We start from the raw sequence: 22,553 nt of genomic DNA, 5'->3' as shown, positions 1-22,553 counted from the left end.
CTGAGTCTGGAGAAGAGAAATATGGGGCTGCTTTGGGCTCAGTGTGAAGGCATCTATTTTTTTAATTAATTAATTAAATTTAATTGGAGAATAATTACTTTACAATATTATGATGGCTTTTGCCAAACATCAACATGAATCAGCCACAGGTATATATGTGTCCCCCCATCCTGCATCTCCCTCCCACTTCCCTCCCCACCCTATCCCCCTGGGTTGTCCCAGAGCATTGGTTTTGGGTGCCCTGCATGATGAAGCATCGTGCATTGAACTTGCACTGGTCATCTCTTTTACATACGGTAATTCAGTTTGAGGACATCTGTTCAAACAGGCCAAGCTATTCAGCAGCAAGGCAGATGCTTCTCAATGTAGTGAGAGTAGGCGCCCCACATGCAGTCAGGCCGGGCAGGGTCCCTGCAGGGGCATGAGGTGAATGTGGATGCCTGGCCAGCTTCCTGGGCCGTGTCAGGCAGGGTCATCCCGCTTCCTCCTGCTTCCATGGGGCCCTGCAGCTCTGAGACTGGGCAGAGCCTTCGGAATCCAGATGGACAGTTGTGCAAACTGTGCAAACAATTTCCAAACCACCCTTGGCTGAGACCAGGCCCAGTGATCACTTGCAACTGGGGAGGCCAGCTGCTTCTCTTCCTGAGACTCCACGAGGCCTGGGGGCCCAGCCAGGCTGGGTCACCCTGCAGCAGGGCCTGAGCGCAGGTCATAGGGTGTTGGAACTGTTCCCTAGCCACGGTGGAGATGCAGAGAGGCCCAGCTCCTTTTCCTGGAAGAGGGGAAAGCTAGCCCATGGTTGGCCTTGTAGCTGGGAGCCTTAAGGCAGGGGCAGCAGCCTCTGCTTCTTCCTTCTGTTTATTATTATTAGGATTCTATTGAGGTGAAATTCACAAAACAGAGCCTTTTATTTTTATTGATCGATTGATTTTTGGCTGTGATGGGTCTTTGTTGCTGCACATAGACTTTCTCTAATTATGGCAAGAGGTGGGCTACTCTTCATTGCTGTGTGCGGGCTTCTCATTGAGGTGGCTCCTCTTGTTGCGGAGCACAGGCTCTAGAATGTGCAGGCTCAGTAGTTGTGGCACAGGGGCTTAGTTGCTCGGAGGCATGTGGGATCATCCCCGTCCAGGGATTGAACCTGTGTGCCCTGCACTGGCAGGCAGATTCTTAACCACTAGACCACCAGGGAAGTCCTGACATAACAGCCTTTTACAGGTTCAGTGGCATTTAGCCCCCAGTATTGTGCAACCATCACCCCTTCCTAGTTCCAAAGCATTTTCATCACCCACAAAGGAGACCCTGTCCCCATTGAGTGGCCACTCCCCCATTCCCCCTCTCCCCCAGCCCCTGCCAGCCACAGCAATCTGCTTTCTGATTCTATGAACTTAACTATTCTGGATATTTCATAAAGGTGGAATCGTTCAATATGTGACCTTTGGGGTCTGGCTCTTTCACGCAACATGTTTTCAAGTTCGTTCACACTGTAGCGTGGTTCAGTGCCTCTTCCCTTTTTATGTCTCAGTACCCCTTCCACTGTATGGGTAGACCATACTTGGTGCATCCACACATCAGTTGATCAAGGTTTCTTTTAACTTTGGCTGTTACAGCAGAGAGAGCAAATCCTTCCTCCTTTTGTTTTCTTTGGCCCTTCGGCGGATTGAAAAGAATGAGACTCACTCACGTTGGGGAGGCAGTCTGCTTTTACTCAGTCTACTGGTTCAAATGATAATCTCATCAGAAACACCCTCCCAGACACACCCCAAAATGATGTCTGGCCAGACATCTGAACACCCGTGGCCCAGCCAAGCTGACCCATATAATTAATCTCCCAGTGCCTAATAGAGAGCCTGGCACAGAGGTGCATGTGTGCTAAGTTGCTTCAGTTGTGTTCAACTCTGTGACCCTATGGACTGTAGCCCACCAGGCTCCTCTGTCCTTTGGATTCTCCAGGCAAGACTACTGGGAGTGGGTAGCTATTTCCTTCTCCAGGGGATCTTCCCAACCTCGGGATCAAACCTGCATCTTTCAAGTCTCCTGCATTGGCAGGCAGGTTCTTTACCACTAATGCCACCTGGGAAGCCCAGAGGAGGCACCTGGAAAAAGGAAGCTCTCACTTACTCATCCAGCTCCTACTCTTGAGTGACTCTATGCCCGGTGCTGTAGGTGGTGTAGGGTGTGAGGATTCTGCCCTGATAATCAAGACGCAGGCCCAGTTCAGGTGTTTACCGTCTACTGGGAAGGAGCCAAGCAGACATGCATAATGAGAACAAGAAACAGAGCTTAAATCTCCCACTGACTGCAGCGGGAGGGGCCGCAAGCTGCTGGTGGATGTGTGAGCTGCCAGGTGGGTGCGGGGATGGAGGGCCTTCGGGCAGTGGTCACAGAGCGAACAAGGGACCGAGAAACAGCAACCACAGCATGTCAGGGTGTTGACTGAGGCAGGGGAGGTGGGGAGAGATGTCCTGGGGACCAGGCCGGGTAACGAGGTCCCCTCCAGGTCTTGCTCAAGAGTGAGGCATCTTGTTCAGGAGTGGGGTGCCTTGCTCAGGAGTGGGGCATCGTGTTCAGAGTGGGGAGGAGGCTCCAAGCAGGAGAGCGGAGTGATGAAATTGGCCTTTTAGAGAAATCGCCCAGGCAAGGCTGTGAGGAGTGGGTGTTGGAAGTAGGAGGGAGACTGGAATTTGGGGACTGTTTGGGAGATGTGGTTCAGTGTCGGGGTTAAAGGTTTGACCCAGAGCAGTGGAAGCAGGATGGAGGAAGGGACAAGCTGGATGGAGTTGAAGGAGCTAAACTCTGCAGTACATGGGGACTGGCGATCATGGAGGGGAGCATGTGAGCAAGAGAGGTGGACAAGCAGGACTTCCGGGGCGGGGAGGAACTGGTCTCCTAAGAGGGGGTGGGGATGCCCTTCACTAAGCCCAGAAACTGCTGCAGGAGGAGGGGGGAGGGGAGGGAGGCCTCAAGGTGTCGGGTGGGAGTTGAGGCCAAGGGTGCAGTCGTCTGGGGACCGGGAAGCATGAGAGGAGAAATGGAGCCCAGGGAAACAATTTGAGGATGGAAAGCTGACTGAAACGATGTAGCCAGGAGGTGGGCGAAGAATCCAGAGGGGTTGGGACCCTGGACACCAAAGAAGGAAGGAAGGAAGGAACCGGCCAAGGAAGCCAGTGGTGCACCCCCCAAGCTGCCGAGGAGTCAGCACTAATCAGGTGCAGGCAGTATTGGTGGGGGCCGGCATCAGGTTGCAGTGGGTTCAATGGAGACACCTCTTCAGAAACTTGGGAGAAGAGACAGGGGGGTTGGCTTCAGGGAGACTTGGGGTCAGTGAGAGATGCTTCAGGACTGAGAAGTGGAGATGTTCACATGCTGAGAGGGAGTTCTAGAACAAACTATGCTTGTCTTGTGGATTCCAGCCTCTCCTCTCGGACCCACGCCTAGCACGGTACCCCCGCCCCCCGCAGCCCCCCGCGCCGGGAGCATACAGCCGGGTCTGTCAGCGCTTAATGCGCTGCCCTTGGTCACGTGGTCGCCACCATGCTCTATCCTGCCGGCCTTGAACCCATTCTTTTAAGGTAGCTGGGAACCGCCTGCTGAAATGAAACCAGTGCAGCCAGTGCGCCTGTCGGCTCCGGTGTCTGGTGCGGGGTCACCTATGGACCCCTAGGGCGGAGGCTGCCCAGGGAGCACGCAGATTCCCTTCACCATCCGGATCCGGGCACATTTGGAAGACCTGAGGGTGGAGGAGGGAAGTGGGGGAGCCGCTCACTCTGCTCCTGTTTTATCAACGCCTAACTCCAGGGGGCGCGCTTGTGCTGCCCTGCGGTCACCCCTAAAAGGTTTCTCAACCGAATAAACCTTTCTTCTGCAAACAAATCGAAGACTGCTTTCAGCTCCCACAGAGGTCTCTCCCATTTCCTAAGTTCTCCTTGTAGCGGAATCCCGGGCGGTGTGCCTACCTCTTGCTGCTCTAGTTTAAAAGGAGGCTTGCAGGGGAGGGAGCCTGCAGCCATCTTGGCAGCAGAAACTTGCTCAGGGGTAGATAGGCTTCTTGAGGAAGCACCAGGGGTCGGCCCCCAGTGGCCTGGTGCCCATCGTGGGTATTCCTTAGGCCAGGCGGCTCCCCAGAGAGCCCGGGTACCGCCCTACTCCCCAGACCCACCAGCTGCAGTGTTGCAGGGGCACAGGCTCAGGGCGAGATGTGCGCTGCTTCCTTCTTCCTGGCTGGTGGGCCCAGCTCTAGGGATGGGTCTGTAAGGGGCAAGGGTGCCAGCCCCAATGCTGCTCACCAATCAATGAGCCAGGGAATCTCTCTGCCTGGAGAAGGGGTTGTTGTTCAGTTGCTAACTCTTTGCAGGTGCAACGGTCAGGTCTTCCCACCCACCCTCATGCTCCCTGAAGCCTGAGCCCCTTCCCTGGGGAGAAGGAAGGGGCGTCCCTCCTGAGAGCAGAGCTTCCCAAGGGAAAAGATGAGGGCGCTAGGGTAGGAAGGAAGAAGGGCCTGGGAACCAGAAGCTTTACCTGCCCCTCTCAGCCTCAGTTTCTGTATCTGTAAAATGGCAGAAGACCTTGGCTTATAGTAAATAATAAATGGTGACATCCTGTAGGTTTGGCCAAGCCTATCTTGAGTGTGGAGGAGGCTGAAAGCTCTTAGTCCCAGGAGGGACAGAGGCAGCTGGAATTCAGGGTACAGGTCCCTCAGTCCCTCCCTGCCTCAAAGACCTTTGCAACGCTTGGGGGCCGGATCGCAAGGCTGAGGGTCTTGGGGTGGGGGATGGGTGGCTTTGGTCAATGTCCCATGGTTAGTAAGGTTTAGTCAGAACCAGAAAGGGGCCCTGACCTTTGATTCCTAGTCGAACTCTCTTTCTCCTTGTTGCGTCTGGGCATGTGGCTTCCTTGGTTTCACCCAGGGCACTGTCACCTCATACATCCCCACCATTCTGTTGGGACCCCAGGAGAGTTTGTTTAAAAGGCAAATTCTTGGGCCCTTCACCCAGAGGTCCTGACATCCTGGATCTCCATGAGAGTCCAGGAATCTTCATTTTAAACAAAACCCCAGGAGTGATGCTGAAATTAAAGCTCTAGTACTTTGGCCACCTGATGTAAAGAGCCAACTCATTGGAAAAGAACCTGATGCTGGGAAAGATTGAGGGCAGGAGGAGAAGGGGGCGACAGAGCATGAGATGGTTAGATAGCATCTTTGACTCACTTGACATAAGTCTGAGAAAACTCCAGGAGACAGTGAAGCATAGGGAAGCCTAGCATGCTGCAGCCCATGGGGTCATAAAGAGTCAGACACGACTTAGCAACTGAACAACAAATAACAACCCAGATGTTGCTGAAGCAGGGGGTCCTTGCCAGCACTTTGAGGAACACTAGCTATCAATGGGTTTGTTGACCAGGGCGAGACCCATGGGGGGCGCTGTGAGGTGGGAGGGCAGAATGCCTTGATACCTGCAAAGGATGCTACAGGGGAAAAGCCCCTGGGTGGGGTGTTTCAGAGCTGGGTTCTCATTCCAGCTTTGACCCTGATTCAGAGCCACCAGTTCCAGGCCATTTCCCTTCTCCAGCAGGAGGCTGGCCCAGGAGGGGTTTCCCAAGCCCTTTCCACAGCTGCTTTTAGCTGTTCTGTTTCCATGGGCTGGGCTAGAAAGAAAAGGTTCCCTCAGTTGGCGGGGAGGGTGGGGGTTGCTGTGGATGGACCAGCAAGGATGGAAGGCAGGAGGCAGGTGCTTCTGCTGTTCTGCTTGCCTGCCTAGCATGACTTTGGCCCAGGAGCCCATCAAGCCTCCATCCCTTCCTAGAGCACAGAGGCTGCGTGTATGCTGCCTGCCCCCCTCTCCCGCAGGTTCCTGGCTGAGTCTCAGCCTGGCCAGCTCCCTTCCTCCTCCCCCTCCTCCCCGCCTCTACCCCCCACCCTGGGCCACTGACTTTTCAGTAAGTGCTGCTTTGTTTATAAAGAAGCAGGATGATTCCCTTTTAATGAGGTTCTGAGAGTAGTCAAACCAAGAAGGGAAAGGAATAGCGGTTTCCAGGGGCTGCAGGAGGAGGGAGACGGGGAATTAATGTGTAATGGACACAGAGTTTCAGTTTGGGGTGATGAAAAAGTTCTGGAGGTGGATGATGGTAAAGGTTGCACAATAATGTGAATGTACTTTATGCCACAGAGTCTAAAATGTGTGTGTGTGTGTGTGTGTGTGTCTGTGTGTGTGTGTGTGTGTGTATTTTACCACAATCTCAAAAGGAGCAGCAGAAGGAGAAATCATATTTGGACCAGGCCCTGTTCCCCTCTGTGCTAGCCAGGACTTTTTGCTTTGGGAGCCTCAGAATTGTGTGTGGGGGGTGGATGTGGCTGGTGTATCCTTTCAGAGGAGACAAATGCTGAGTTTCAAAGTCAGCACAATTCGAGGGAGTGAAGAGCAACAGGAGACACTGGGACAGTGTCGGGTGTTCTCATGTAGCCTGAGTATACAACGCGGAGTCAGCGACCTCTGGGTCCAAATACTGACTCACTGCCCAATGCCTGAGTGACACTGGGCAGCTTCCTTAACCCCTCTGAGCATCAGCTTCCCCTTCTGTAAAATGGGAGTCATGTGTAAGGAGGGCCGGCCCAGGATTTGCAACCTACTGATACATCCCAGATAGCAAATGTTAGTCTCATACGGAACTGGAAGATGTGTATCTCCTAACCCATCTCTCTAGTGGAAGAGGATATGGGCCCAGAGAGGGGGTTTGACTTGCCCACAGCCACACAACCAGTTCATTACTGAGCTGTGACCTCAAGATACCAGACCACCAACCCAGATCTCTCTGCACCCACTCGGAGCTGCGGTAGTTAAGGGAGAGATCGGGAAACCACGTGGAAGGGACATCAGGCTGCCATGTGTCCCTCCCTGTTCTCAAACATGGTGACATAACAGGCTGCCACCAGCGTCCCTCCTTCTCATCCGCTCATGGAAATCGGGATAGTCCTTCATGGGGAAGAGGTAGACTTTAGCAGCCAGTCGTTTTTGTGGCCTAAGTATGGGTAGAGATCCCTAGGCTTTCTGCAGCTTTTGCCAAGTTCAGGTGGCTGACCTTGTATTGAGTTGGCAAAAAAAAAATTCGGGTGGGTTTTCTGAACAAACTTTTTGGCCAACCCAATCCTATAGGCGTGTAGGAGAACGGACCCCACCTGAAGGGAATTGCTGTGAACTTCTCACCTTGGTTCAGGGAAGGACCTAAGACAAATATACTAGGGTCATACAAGACCAGGTTCTAAGTATCTTCTTTGGAGAAAAAGGTACTCTTGGTGAGGAAGCCACCCCAGAAGGCAGAGGCATTGAAATGAGTTATGGAGTGTTTTAAGGAATCAGTCAGGCATGCATTTATTCATCACTCACGTGGGTAATCACTCAGTCTCACTCTATGCCAGAGACTGGGACAAAGGAGAGAAATCAGACAATGTCTCCTCATCCTTAACTGGGGCATCAAGCAGGCAGTCACCACAAGGTAAGATGAAGTCTGGGGGAGGGGACAGCAGCGATTGAGGTTTCCGAGGACTATAGGGACACCCAGGAAAGAGGCACCAAGCCTGGAAAAGGTAGAGAAGCTTCGTGGAGGTGATGTTTGAGTGGTTGGGAAGGTCCCCTGGAGAAGGGAAAGGCTACCCACTCCAGTATTGTGGCCTGGAGAATTCCATGGACTGTAATAGTCCATGGGGTGTCAAAGAGTCAGACACGACTGAGCAACTTTCACTTTCAGAATGAGAAGAAAGCCTTTCCAAGTAGAGAAAGGGAAAGAGGCCCTGCTGGTTAGCACACAGGCCAAGATGCTCTAACAAGAAAACCAAAAATACGGGGGCTTAAACAAGGCGGGATTCATTTCTCTCTCATGGAAGGACAGGTGGGACCAGCCATTTAGGCTCACATGGTGATGTGGGGCTGGTGGGGACCCAGCAGTGCCTCCATCTTGTTGCCCAGCCCTCTCTAATTGAACACACCTCCCCACCACACCTACATACCCATATGCTAGCCTTTGGGAAGAAGGAAAGAGGAGGAAGAGACTAATCCCTTAAAGCTCACAACTGAGAGGTGGGACACAGAGCTTCTCTGCTTATAAGCCATTGGCCAGAACTTGCTCACTTGGCCACTCCAGATGCAAGGAAGACTGGGAAATGTAGTCTTTTTCTGGGTGGCCATAGTGAAATTACAATTATTGTATAAGGAAAAGAGAGAGATTGGGGGTGGGGGAGCAGCCTTTGCCACATGCAAAGACAAGGTACAGGAGAAAGAATTGCATGTTTGTAGGTTTGCAAGTGGTTGTGGCATGACAGGAGTGCAAGAGATGACTGGAGAGGGAGGCAGAGTTCTGAGTGTCCATTCCAGAATGTATCTGTGTTCAGTGTGAGCACTGAAGGTGCTGAGCCGGAGGCTGGCACTAGTGGTAACGCAGACCTGAGCTGGGGCACTCAAGGCGGGGCTGGGGAGGGCACATGAACCGAGAGACACTTAGGGGAAGACTTCCCGAGGAAGCAGACCCCTGGATTCTCAGCTCTGGAGTCTTCTCTGCTGATGGAAGCAGGTAGGAAGAGCAGTAACCATGCCCTCTTTTCTCACTTCCTCTTCCCAGACTGTTCTTCGGATTGTGGTGCTCGGGATCTGGGATTACATTGAAAACAAGATAGAGGTAAAGACCAGTGTCCCTCGCACCCCCCGACCCAGCCATCCTGGAAGCTGGAAACTGTCACTGTCCTGTCCGTCCCAGGGTGGGAGCCATCAACAAAGGCCAGCTCCCTCCCACACTGGACACACGAGTCTGTCCAGCTGTGCCTTTGGGTGGGTGGGGAGCGGAGACAACTGAGAAAGTTTCCAGCAAAAGAATATGGTCTAAAATATCTCCTTGAAGTTCTGCAAAATTTAAAAAGTTATTCTTGAATCATTTTGGGAAACTTCTGAAACGTGTTTGAAAACAAACCTACTCTTTAAAATGGCCCCGTGGTCGGAGAACAGAGTGAGGGAACCCTAGAAGTGCTTCTCAGCCTGGGTTTCTGCTGAGCAAACCAGTTGCTCTGTTTTATGTGAAAAGGGGGTGGAGTGTGATGGGTGGAGATGGGGTCCTGGGGAGTCTGGCTGTCCTTCAAGTTTGGTGCACACAGGACAAGGCAAGGAGGTCAATGTCTGCTACCCACTCCTTCCTTACCACCACCCTCTCCCCACCACCAACACACACTTTTTAGCCTCTTTGGGTCAAATGCTGGGAGCAGACATAGAGGCCTGGCCTGTGGAAGTCTCAGACCAAGGCCACGCTGGAACAGGCTGATGGCAGGGCAGGGCCCAGAGCTGAAGCTTAGGGTCCCCTCCTCTCTGAACTCTGCCTCCAGGCAGAGTAAGAGACTCAGCACCAGCCCTGGATGAAGAAGATGCAGGCTCTGGGCTTCCCAAGGGGAAGGGGCCTTCCTTCAGCCCCTGCTGCCACTGAGAGGTTCAGAGAAGCCAGCACTGGAACCCTGCAATGTGGAGGCAAGCCTGTCCCAAGAAGAGACAAGATGCTGGAGGCCGATGCTTGAAAAAGAAGCTTGGAACAGCCCAAAGCAGTCTGAACCAAGGCTGGCGATGCACTGAGGTCACTTGGAGGACAGTGCTCAGGAGCATGCCCAGCAGAGAGGCCCCTAAAGACCAGGGAGGATCAGGAGAGGTAGCTACGGAAGGGGGGTGACCTTCAGAGGGGGCTGCAGGGCGTCATTGGCCAGTGCCAGCTGCCTTGCCTGACCTGGTCACTGGTTCCAGGACATTCAGGAAGGTGGCCCAGGGTGCTGACATCCACCTCCTCTCACAGGTGTTTGACGGGGCAGTGATCATCCTGTCCTTGGCCCCGATGGTGGCATCCACTGTGGCCAATGGGCCCCGGAGCCCCTGGGATGCCATCAGCCTCATCATCATGTTCCGGATCTGGCGGGTGAAGAGGGTGATTGATGGTGAGTGACCTGAAGGGGGTGAGCTGGAGGCAGGAAGGGCGGCACGGCCTCTGGGGTCGCGCCCTTGTCGGGGCAGCCTTTCCTCGGTTCCCACCCCCATGTCCCACCCCGCGAATACTGTGGGGCTTGACATCTGCTCAGGGAGCCAATCCAGGGTCCTTATCAAACTGGGATGTGAGCGGGTCCAGCTTCGGAAGGTCCACCCTGGGAAAGTGCTGGTGGATCGTCTCGTCCATCCTCTCCTTTCACAGGTGGGAAGGCTCAGGCCTGGAGGGAGGAGGGTCACACACACTTGAGCCACAAGTGGAGGCAGGACGCTCGAGGCCTCCCGATGCTCTCTTAGCCATTCAGCCTCCCCCATCCGCACAGGCTCTGCTCTCAGCTCTGTCCCTGAGAACATCCGCTCCCTCCAGGGCACGAACAGCGCCTTCTGGCTCCTCTCTGCCAGCTGTGGACAGCTGGATACCCTCACACCGATGCATCCTGACAGCCCCCGTTGTGAATGCTCTTCCCAGCTGTTCCCCTTTGTCCTGACACGTCAGGCGTTGCGGAGCCACTGGGGGCATCATGATAGGGACGGGCTGTGTGAACGGATGGGGGTTGGTTTGCCACTCTCACCCTGGGTGTGAACTGGCTTCGGCAGAGACCCCGGGGACAGTGGGCCCGCTTGGGGCAGCCTCTGGGGCCTGGAGACAGGTCTCCGGGACTCATGGGCTGTCCTCGAGTTTGGAAGCAAACAGAAAAATTCTGATTTCTCTCGTCTGCATGATTCCTGCAAGTAGCCAGAGAACAGCTGGAGGTTGGGAGGCTGTGGGTGGAAAAGAATTTGGAGAGTTGAGACGCAGAGAGTTCTAGAACATAGTGGCAAAAGAGGCATGTGACGGAGGTTTCTGAAGGGTCTGGAAGGGCTGGGTTCTGAGAGGTGTGAGAAGAGTGTGAAAGGCAGAGGCCAAGGTCAGGTCAAGAGTTGATCCTGAGACTTCCCAAGAGCCAAGAGAACTGCCAGAGGAGGGGTCCGTGGGGCTGCCACTGGCTGGGAACTCTCCAGGTTCTCCAATCCAGAGTCCAGGGTCTCTCCTCTGGGTCTCAATGTGTTTCATTTATAAGTAGGATTGACTGTGAGTAAGTAGATTCAGAATAGCAGTGACTTAAAATAGAAGCCTATTCCTCTCACATGAAAGCCTGCAGGTAGGCAGTCCAGGATCGTAAGGAGCATCCATAGTCATGGTCCCTGGTTCCTCCTGTTTTGCTGCTTTGCTGCACATAGCCTACTTTCCAAAGTCATTCCCATGGCCCAAGATGGCTGCTTCCGTGCCTGCTATCACATCCTCATTTCAGCCAATAGAAAGAAGGAAGAAAGGAATAAGATAAAGAGTCAAAAGGAAAGCCCCATCTGTCTTTTCTTTTTATACATCTTTACTCAAATACAGTTACATACCATAAGACTCACCCATTTAAAATGCACAACTCAATGGTTTTTAGTACATTCTTAGAATTGTGCAAACATCACCAAAATTTAAGTTTGGAGCACTTAAAAAAATCACTTCAAAAAGAAACCCATTAGCTTCACTCCCCATTCCCCTCCAGCCTTAAGCAATTACTAATCTACTTTCCATCTCTATAGATTTGTTTCTTCTGAGCATTTCATTTAAATGAAATCATATGATATGTAGTCTATTGTATCTGCCTTCTTTCACTTAATGTTTTCAAGATTGATCCATGTTGTAGCATGTGTACACACGTGCTATGTTGCTTCAGTCAGGTCTGACTCTTTTGTGGCCCCATGGTCTGTAGCCCGCCAGGCTCCTCTGTCCATGGGATTCTCCAGGCAAGAATACTGAAGTGGGTTGCCATTTCCTTCTCCAGGGATCTTCCTGACCCAGGGATTGAACCCACATCTCTTTTGTTTCCTGCATTGGCAGGTGGGTTCTTTACCACTAGCACCACCCGGGAAGCCTAGGCATGCATCAGGACTTCATTCCTTTTTCTTGTGAAATGGTGACTGCAGCCATGAAATTAAAAGATGCTTGCTCCTGGAAGAAAAGCTATGACCAACCTAGACAGTATATTAAAAAGCAGAGACATTACTTTGCCAACAAAGGTCCGTCTAGTCAAAGCTATGGTTTTTCTAGTAGTCATGAACGGATGTGAAAGTTGGACTATAAAGAAAGTTGAGCGCCAAAGAATTGATGTTTTTCGACTGTGATGTTGGAGAAGACTCTTGGACTGCAGGAGATCCAACAAGTCTATCCTAAAGGAAATCAGTCCTGAATATTCTTTGGAAGGACTGATGTTGAAGCTAAAACTCCAATACTTTGGCTACCTGATGCAAAGAACTGACTCATTTGAAAAGACCCTGATGCTGGGAAAGATTGAAGGCAGGAGGAGAAGGGGTCAATAGAGGATGAGATAGTTGGATGGCATCACCGACTCGATGAACATGAGTTTGAGCAAGCTCCAGGAGTTGGTGATGGACAGGGAAGCCTGAGTGCTACAGTCCATGGGGTTGCAAAGAGTCAGACACGGCTGAGCAACTGAACTGAACTGAAGTGTTCCGTTGCATAGATATACCACATTTTATTTATCCATCTGTCAGCTGATAGACATTTAGGTTGCTTCCACTTTGGGCTGCTATGGACACTTATGTTCAAGTTTTTGTGTGGACATATGTTTTCATTTTTCTTACATTCCTAGGAATGGAATTACTGGGCCATGTGGTCACTCTTTGTTGAATATTTTGAAGAACTGCTGTTTTCCAGAGCAGCTGCCCCATTTTACATTCCCACCAGCAGTGTGGGAAGGTTCTAATATCTCCATTTCCTCATCAACCCCAGCTGCCTTTTAAGAAAGGCTTCTGGAAGCTGCTTCATGACACCTGCGCTTATATCCCATTGTCCAGCATGTAGTCTCACGGCTGCTCACAGCTGCAAAAGAGACTGGAAAATATAGTCCTCATACCAGGCAGCCATGCACATAGCCAGAATTGCAGAAAATCCCATGGACAGAGGAGCCTGGTGGGCTGCAGTCCATGGGGTTGTGAAGAGTCAGACACAACTGAGCGACTGAGCACATATGCAGAATGTCACTATGGAAAAGGAGGAAAATGAGTATCTCGGTCACAATGGCTTAGGGTTCTAGCTCTCTTATACTTTCTGGGTGCTGTTGGTACCTAGGTACCATGCCTGCCACTGCACTGCTAGATCTTCTGGGAACCACACCTGGGCCTGAACTTGGTGCTGGCTGGACGCTGGGACTGGCCCTTCCCCTCCCAGCCCCGCCACTGCCAAGCTCTTCATGGGGCTGTCTCTGTCTTGCAGCCTACGTCCTCCCGGTGAAGGTGGAGATGGAGATGGTCATCCAGCAGTATGAGAAGGCCAAGGCCATCCAAGACGAGCAGCTGGAGAGACTGACGCAGATCTGTCAGGAGCAAGGGGTAACGCATGGCCACGCTCAGTTCTGCCCGGGTCCATCCTGGGCTGAGAACACTAGTGGTGCCTAAAGTCCCCCAGGGTGTCAGAGCTGCAGGGGCCCTGTGGTCAGTGAGCTCCTCCGGCCCCTTCACAGACATATGGGGAGCCCAAGGCCCAGAGTCAGGAGACGTGTCTCTAAGGTCACTTGTGCCCAGCCAGGCCTGGACTCAGCCCCAATTCCCAGGCCAGGCTTCTTTTCATCTTGAGTGACCAGTCAGCTCTCCAGCCTGAACCGGCTGAGTCACCTTCTCAGTTATCAGGGTCTTCTGGGCACCGTGGTCTCTGAAAGGGGAGGGGAAACAGATTCTGTGTGCAGAGCTTGCCGGGCATCATGGTGGGCCAGTTGCCAGCCAGGACCCCCAGGCCCACCAGAGAGGCGTCAGCAGTGCCCTCCTCCCTCTGGGAACCAAGGAAAAGACTCAGAGACAGGGAGGGGCCCTGTGAGGCTGTGCTGAGGTGGGTGGGTGGGGTGGGGATGGGCAGCTGGGCCTGGAAGAGGGTCTGTCTAGGAATCCAGGCCTCACTCAAGGCCCATCTCTTCCCCTCCACCCCCTGTCCTCTGCACGGCTAACCAGAAGTAGTTTGGCCTTCATCCTGATGAGAGAGAGGAAATCTGGAATGTTAGCAGCAGCAACAGGGGGATCTGCTCAGGTTTAAATTTTATTTTTTAATTTGGCTGTGCCTGGTCTTAGTCGTGGCATGCGGGATCTAGTTCCCTGACCAGGAATCGAGCCCGGGTCCCCTGCATTGGGAGCAGAGTCCTAACCACTGGGTCACCAGGGAAGTCCCCAGATTTGAATTTTTGGTGGATCTTTCTTGCCACCCTTGGAGGACGGATGGGAGAGACAGGAGTGGAGATGGGAATGAAGCCTGGAAGAGGCTGTAGAATCACCAAGGGAAGCAGGCTCTGGGGTCAGGGAGACGACACCTCGAGCCTCATCCAGGACCTGGCCAGAGTGTGGTCAGGCAGCTCCCAGTCTGCTGTCTGATAGGAAAACGAATGCTCTGCTCAGCCACACTTGGCCACATGAAAGCCCTGCATCTGCTCTTCATAAATGCCTGGCCTCCCAGGCCGCAGAGAGCAAGCTGGCCCCACGAGCCTCACGTTAACAGCCCATGTGCCGCGTGGCTGAGGGGAAGCCCTGGCGGCAGCCTACCTCCCCTGCTTTCCACCACGACCCCGTCCTGAGCCCCCAGGGACCCCACATTCCTGCTGTCCTGGTTCACATCACCCACTCCATGTGGCCTCCTTCCCGGGGGTCTGGGCCGGAGGGAGACTCCCTTGGACTCCGCGCAGGAAAGAGCCCATAAATAAAGACAGATTCCCTCTAGGTAGTGACATCTGGAAAAGAGATGAACAGAAACAAACCATTTTAATTTAAAAAACACCTGAAGCCTGTCATCTGAGTTAAGACAGCAAAAAAGGGCCAGACGGGCTGGAATCCCAGGGGGCTGCCAGGAGGGCGGGAGGGGCTGGCCAGAGCCGAGGCTGGATTCTCCTCTCTCCCAGAGCTCGGCCCTGCCCGCTTCACAGGATGGAGCAGACAGACACTTCATTTTCAACTGGATTGTAAGACCAGGCTTGAGACTTGACTGGGCAACAAATGCCCTTAAAGAAATGTGAATGCTAGTTCATGGGATGTCAGGGGTGGCCAGATCCTTTGAGAGGAAAGTGATTGGAATAGTTAAGTTGTTGTGGACAGACCTGAGTGCAAAGCCATCTTGGCTACTTGTGGTTTTGGACACCAGTGAAACCTCTGTGGACCTTGGTTTTCCTAATCTGAAAAATGGGGCTAGTAATAAAAATCCTGGAAGGATGGCTGTGGGATTGTTTAGCCTAAAGCCCGGCACCTGACAAATAGTGACTCTATGAGAACTAACCCCTATTTCCCCACACACACCCATTTTACAGGTAAGAAAATTGAGGATTGGTGACTTGCCCAAGAGCACACAGCTAAGTGAGGGCTTTTAGAGCCAGGAGTAGATCCAGGTGTCCTAACCAAATGTCCTTCTTTCCCAGCCCACCTTGCTTAGGGTCTTGTTCCATGACATTTTCCTACCCAGGTCACTTCTCAGGGCTTGGTGAAAACCTTGATCAGGTTGAGCACCAGGGTGTCTTTAAATCACGGCCTGAGGACACCCCTTCTTTTGTGGACACAGACCCAGCTCCCCTCAGCTCCCTCAATAGCTTCCAAAGAGTCTCTCACTGCTGCTCCCCCCAACCCCACCCCACCCCACCCCACCCCATCCCAGGTCATTCTGTTCATCTTGGTCGCAAACTCTCTCTCTTTCCCGGCTGGAATTCTTAAGGTTCAATGAAGCAATTTCCAAAATAAATTCGTGTATTCTACCTAAGAAACTGAAATGTATCCAAAGTTCCAGTGAAATGTGTGGCATCACTTTGCATTCACCTTGCTCTCTCCCTGGCATGTATTTGCATAACCATTCGCCAGCTCTTCTTTTTCAGAACAGTTTTAGACTTATAGGAAAATTGTGACAGTATCACAGAGTTCCCATATGCGCTCTACCCCATTTCCCTATTGTTAACATCTTACCCTAACATCATGCTTTTGTCACAATTAATGCACCAACATTCATATGTTGTTATCAAGGTCCGCACATTGTTCAGATTGGGTTTTTATCGAATGTCCTTGATCTGTTCCAGGATACCATATGACAATGAGTCATCATGTCTCCTGGGGCTCCCCTTGGCTCTGAAAGTCCCTCAGACCTCTCTTGTTTGTGGGGGCCTGGACAGTTTGGGAGAGTTGGTCAGGCGTTTTATAGCGTGTCTCTCTGTTGGGTTTTGACTCGTGGCTTTCTCATGATTCGACTGGAGTTCTGGGAGTTTGGGAGGGAGACCGCAGAGATCCGATGCCATTCTCATCCCATCACATCAAAGGTAATACTGTCACTCTGACATCACCGTGGGTGTTCACCCTGAGCACCTGGCTGAGGCCAGGTGTGTCGGCTGTCTCACCGGTCAAGTGACTCTTTTTAAAATTCATCGTCACTTTTTAAGAAAGCTTAAGTTGCTTCTCACCGTGACCCTGTGGAGACGCTGGGCGATATGGTTTGCCAGTTTCTTGCAGGAACAGCTTGTACGTTTTCTCTTCTTTGCCACGTGGCAGCCCACTTCTTACCACGTGGCCACACCCCAGGTGGCCTGGAACCTCCTTGTGTTGTAGACGAGGGGCCCCTGGATTTGGCAGGTGGGGGAATCTGAGGCCAGTGGGGGATGAGGATGGAAGAGGGTGTCTTATGGCTCATTCCGGTCCTTTCCCCTGGACCACACTGGCCCTCTAGTCTTCCCAGGGAGACAGGATTCAGTGCTGCCCTCAGTCCCACATCGTTCCTGGCCTCTGGGCTTACCTTACCCTTAGCAGATTCCTACGAGGAGCCCAGAGGGGCCAAGCCGGGGGGAGTGACGGGGGTGCACTCTGTGGCCGGCCTCACTTTCCTCCAGCCCTGGCTGGCCTTCTGCCATTTTCCTCCAGACGGCTCCTAACTGTGATGGAAGCATGTCCCCTCAGCCCCTTGCATTCAACAGTCCTTTGGCTGGAAGGTCATTCCCATTTACTTTTCTTTTGCTCTCTCTGTGGATTCTGCTCTTTGCCTGTATGTCCACCCAGAACTTTGCTAGGCATCCATCTGTACACCAGTGGATTCCAGAGGAGGGGTGCTAGGGACCGTCCTTCAGAGAGATGGTGTGCACTTTTTGTCCTTCTCTGTAAACGGCTGCTTCAGAAATCAAAGGTATTTTCGAAGCAGGGGTTAAATCAGTGCAATGATATATTCTTCCTATTCGTCATATGAAACCACCTCTGAGGTTTTAGTGCATCCCTGCCTGGCCCCTTGCTCTCATTCCAAAACATATTTTGAAGTCCCCATTGTACCTGCTCTTTGTGCTCTAAGCCTTGCAACAACCGTTGGCCCCCAGTAATATGATCCAACTCAGAGCCCTGTGGAAGTTTGTTTCTCTTCCCTGCTGGGCCCTGTGGGACCAGCGAAGTTCTACTTCCTTAGCACCATCCACCCTGAGATCACTGGCAAGAGACCTAAGGAGGTGGGGCTCAGTCTTGTGTGACTTGGGGCCAGCCTGCAAGGCAACCAATGGAACTCAAGGCAGCCAAGGAGCCCCTTAGGACAGCCTCAGACCTGCGGCAAGCAGCAGGCTCCAAAAGAAGAGTCCTGTATGAGGGCAGCTTGCGGGGTGGGGGGCCATCCTCTCTCCCAGGGAGTCAGCAAGAGGAATTCTGACCTCAGCTACATGGATCACTCCCTTCACCCCTGGATCTCAGGATCCTCATTGGAGAAATGGACGAAACAAGGCTTGTATCACAAGGATGCTGTGAAGTTCAGATTAATTCAAGTAGTATAGAGAGTCTGGTCCACTGAAGTCTCTCAGTAAATGTGAGAGAGAGAGAGAATAAAAACAATACTAAATCATTTATATAATGGTGACTGTTTACAAATGCACTGCCACGTGTTTTAGCTCATCTTGACTTTGATGGTCAGAGTTGGCAGGCTTGGTATTATTAATCCTTTTATAGATGGAAAAACTGAGGCTGAGAGAGACGGCGGCTTGCCCAGGGTCTCACTGTTTGTCATGGAAGGAAGGGCCGGGATGGAACTCCAGGCTCTGTGTTCATTTTCCTACACCACAAACAGGGCATCTGTACAAGTCTGTTAGAATGAGTAACAGCATCTGCTCCGTCACACAGATCCGGACATCCAGTGGCCTAACACAGGAGGAGCGTACTTGTCCCCCACCCCCCACTGCAGCCCAGAGCCGGGTGGGGGTACAGGGACACTGTGTCACAGTCTGGCCTCCAGGCTCTTCCATGTCATGGCTGCTGCTTATTCTGAGTGTCGGGAGTCTTCTCCTTTCAGCCAGGGGTTAAGAAAGGGAGGGTAGAGAACTGTGCATAGACGATTTTTACTGCCTGGGCCTAAAAGCGGTGACCTTGCTTCTGCCCCCGTTTGATGGTGGACTCAGTTACACATTCATACCTAAGGCGCCAGACCCCCACAACAGTAGGCTGTGCGTCTGCTGAAAACAGTCACCTGCACAGCCGCCTGTAGGCCCACAATGTTTCCTAACTCCCTTCCCCACTTCCCAATAGCAAGAGGAGCAGTCACAATGATCAGTTCTCCCTGGATGATGCAGGTCCCCCTGGCCTGTCTCCTGAAGAAATCTGGACCCTAAGGGATAGACATTCCCGGTGGAAGCAGGGGGAAGGGGTTCTCTCCTTGTTCTGGAGGTGGCATTTGTGGCTGACTAATTCTAGAGAACCCCCATCTTTTCTTGCAGAGGCCAGAGCCCCCCAGCTCAACACAATAGTCTTTGTTACCAGGATTATTCAAGATCTCCAACTGTGAGAAGGAAAGTTGTTTTTTTTTTTTTTTCAAACATGGGAAGTGATTTGTAAAACAGCCGATAGCTTTAATGACAAGCCTATTTAGCTGATAAAATTAGCCATCAGAGGAATAACTTATGTTATCCTTTTGCCATAATTTAAATTTATGGCCAACTACCAATCATCTTCACAGTGGATGGAAAGGGGCCAAGGTCGGATTCAGCATCACCCTGCTCCTAAATCATTAGTTTGCAACTGTCTCCTGAGTTTTATTGTTACCAACAATGGTGAAACTAATGGAAATAAACATTGGATGCCATCCCAATAGCAGATGGGTTTGAAGGCAGGGCAGTCTGTGCAGACAGCCCTAATAGGATGGAAGAAAATTATTGCTATTGCATTAGATACCATCGAGCTTCTGGCCAAAGTGTGCATTGATCAGGCCAAGGCCATGTCAGTTGTACTCCACAAACCAGACCATTAAAGGCAGAGATGCGCTGGGTGTGCCCGCCCTGCCGCCCCGGGGGTCTGGCCCCGCCTGGGCGTGCATTAAAAGCCCAGCCCAATGGAAGGGGACTGACTCACTCCAGTAATGCACGCTGAGGGCTTCCTTGTGGATCCCAGCTGATTTGGTCAGGTTATCTGATTAGAAATACTTAGCTCATGATGTGCATTAAGAAGGGCGGTGACTGCACTTTCATTCTCTTCCTGAGTCGCACGATGGTCCTTTTGTCCCCACTGCACCAGTTTGCCAGTGAGAAATTTGCTTCATTTTGTCGTCAAAGCCACCATGTGCTTTCTCTCCCAGAGGCCCAGGCCCACGTGCTACAGGTGTTTCTCCTTACCTGCCCTTTGATTACAGGGCATCACGGTTTTTATATTTATCCTCCTTGAGATTCTTCTCAGTTTCTTGAATTTCTGGGTCGATGTTTTTCATTAGATTTGCAAAGGTTTGGACCATCATTTCTTCTTTTTAACGTTTATTTATTTGACTGTGCCCGATCTTAATTGCAGCACATGGGATCTTGAGTTGCGGCATGTGGGTTCTAGTTCCCTGATCAAAGATGGAACCCAGGCCCCCTGCATTGGGAGTGCGGAGTCTTAGCCACTAAACCACCAGTGAACTTCCCCAGTGATCTCTTTATGTATTGCTTCGGCCTCATCCTATCTTTTTTCTCCTCTGGAACTCCCTAATTGCATGTTAGACTTTCTGATCGTATCTTTCTTATACCCTAATCTCTTCCCCCATTCTCTCTCTTTTTTCTTTTTCTGACTGTAAGTCCTAATATTTTTTTTTATAGATCTATCCTCAGGTTCAACATCCCTGTCTTCTACTGTGTCCAGTCTGCTGTTAAACGCATGCAACTGAGGACTCAATTTCAGATATTGTGTTATAGCCACGCTTTCCGGGAAACAGACTCACTCAGAAGGACAATGCAGATAGTGGAGTGCAGTTTATTACACCGGCGGGCCCAAGGCAGAGTCTCCTCTTAGCCAAGGACCCCGACCAGCATTTGTGAAAATCTTTTATACCCCATGTGTCCAAACCCACTACCCCAATTCCCTTGAGACTTACATAAACAAAGGAAGGGTAAATACAACCACAATAACCCCATCATTCACGTGTTATGTGTTCAAATAGTCAATAATCAATAAGCCCGCAGTTACATTCCGATAGTTAATAACTGATAAGCCTGTGCTTACATTCTGATAGATAGTGTCCGGAGGCAGGGGTGATTACTGTCTGTTTTCTCTTCTTCAAGATTGCCCTGCCCAGAGGGGGGTCTTATCCTTCCATTGTCATTCCCACAGGCGCTAAGCACAGAGTTCAGAGTCCACTGGAGAGGTGGCCGCACACGATCAGCACAGACAGGCCTGAGATGGAGTCCAGGCCCTATGAATTCCTTCTTCATTCCCCCCTCTTGATGCTCTTAGTTTCCATAACGAGCATCATTTATTGAGATATATTGTACCTTAGCCCTCCTGCCACCCACATGAGAGAATGCTATCAACCTCTGGGTTACAAAATTCACAAGGCATTGTAGGAAGCAGGCCCCACAAAGCAGTATGATCAAGATTACTATAACAACAGTTCATTAGACATGGCTTTCACTTGATTTTGCATATCCTCCAAGGCAGCAGATACATCTTCAGACAGGTCAGGGATGTACACACCATTCGCCAAAGTCCCTCCTTTGGCTGCTGTGAGTATGTCTAATGCCATCCTAATTTGAATTACTGCCTTCCTCATCTGAATCTGTTCTTCGTTCAAAGCTTGAATGGCTTTAGTACTGTCTAAGAGGGCCTGTTTAATGAAATTAGTTAAGGCCTCTACCTTAACCATGATATCCGTTGTCCCTACAGAGGGTATAAACAAGGCAGCAAGATAGTCATACCATTGGAACACAGATCGTGTCCATCTTGCATGCAGATAAGGCAGGTTTACTGGAGGCTGGTATAGGCTAGGCTTAATACTGCCATGGGCGAAAGCAAATCCTAATGTGCAACGCCCCACCCAGCCAACTGGTAACCATGGCCATAAGTTAAGCCCACAGAGCCACTGGGTCCCACTGGGGGCTACCCAGCGGATTCCAGGATTATATTTCCAGTCGGAACCGGGCCACTGAGCAGACTGATTGGGGTGATAGGTAACTTCCAAGATTTGTTTACTTTGTTCAGGGGACAAATAACAATTCTTTTGGGTCTAGGGGATGGTCTCCAAATCCAACTTTCTGTTCTTTTTGTTCCAGCAAATAGTAGCAGGGGCAATCAACTGTCCTTTCTCAGGAGTCATCCAGAAATATTCATCCCAGACCTGGTAGTATTGCTCAAGGCACCGGGAGGCCTGTCCCCCTTTTGTAAGGGAGCCCTTTTCCTCTTTAATTCTCATATATGAGGTATAAGCCTTTGTTATCTCCATAAGGCTGGTGTTCGTGTTAAATGTAACCCTATGTCCCTGGCCCATTGACGGCTTCTTCTAACACCAGAGGGCAAAGAAAGGTTATGGTTGGTGAGAGAGAGGAAAGTTCCTTTCTGTTGTTAAAGTCCCCATAACGGAGTGACGATACCCACCAGGGGAGTCTGTCTATTACTGACAGGGGCATAGCCCCACATACCCAAGTTCAGAATTGCATTGGTGAGGCCGAGCAGCAGGAGTCGTTTACCCAGCTCCATCCTGTAGAGGGCTCGTCCGGGACCTCGTTTTCTTCTTCCTCCTCAGAATGATCTTGGTTTCCCGTGGGTTGGTGGGGTCCTTCTGGGTGGTCCACTCGGCGTCCTCCGGGTCAGCGTGGTATGCCTTCTTCGCTCTGGTGTGATGGATCAAGGGACAATACCTGCAACTTTAACTGCAGTAGGGGTAGTTAGAATAACATAAGGGCCCTTTCACCAAAGGGCTAGCAAATCATGTTTCTAATCTTTGACCCATGCTTGGTCACCAAGTGTAAACTCATGAATCTGTTCCCCAAGGGGGAACGGCACCCTTTCTTGTACAAACTTAGTTACCCGATTTATTACCTTACCCAGTTCCATCTGCTGTGAAATCCTATCCCCCCTCACCTGAGGCAAATTTGTTGACACCTGTTTTATTATGGGAGGAGGCCTCCCATACACAATTTCGTGTGGAGAATAGCCTTGGGACTGTGGGGTCATCCTGAGTCTGAGCAGAGCCATTGGGAGCAAGTCCACTCAGGAGCAGTCAGTCTCTCTGATCCACTTGGAGAGTCTCTTTAAGTGTCCGGTTGGTTCATTCCACCATCTCAGAACTCTGGG

General features: G+C 51.4%; 1 protein-coding gene across 4 annotated transcripts in view; it reads left to right on the top strand.

Moving 5' to 3' along the window:
• The window catches only part of TMEM266 (transmembrane protein 266), a 126,795-nt gene that overhangs the window by 82,593 nt on the left and 21,649 nt on the right, over positions 1 to 22,553 (top strand). For all 4 annotated transcript variants that reach the window (XM_043490003.1, XM_043490004.1, XM_043490005.1 and 1 more), the window contains 3 exons: positions 8,608 to 8,664; positions 9,814 to 9,952; positions 13,270 to 13,385. In XM_043490003.1, the coding sequence (XP_043345938.1) occupies positions 8,608 to 8,664; positions 9,814 to 9,952; positions 13,270 to 13,385 (312 nt within the window). The remainder of the gene's footprint in view (positions 1 to 8,607; positions 8,665 to 9,813; positions 9,953 to 13,269; positions 13,386 to 22,553) is intronic.

This window comes from Cervus canadensis, chromosome 17, assembly GCF_019320065.1.
Source record: "Cervus canadensis isolate Bull #8, Minnesota chromosome 17, ASM1932006v1, whole genome shotgun sequence".
NCBI classification, from domain to species: domain Eukaryota; kingdom Metazoa; phylum Chordata; class Mammalia; order Artiodactyla; family Cervidae; genus Cervus; species Cervus canadensis.
The sequence above is the reverse complement of the archived record's forward strand: the minus strand, read 5'-3'. Positions and strand labels throughout refer to the sequence as shown.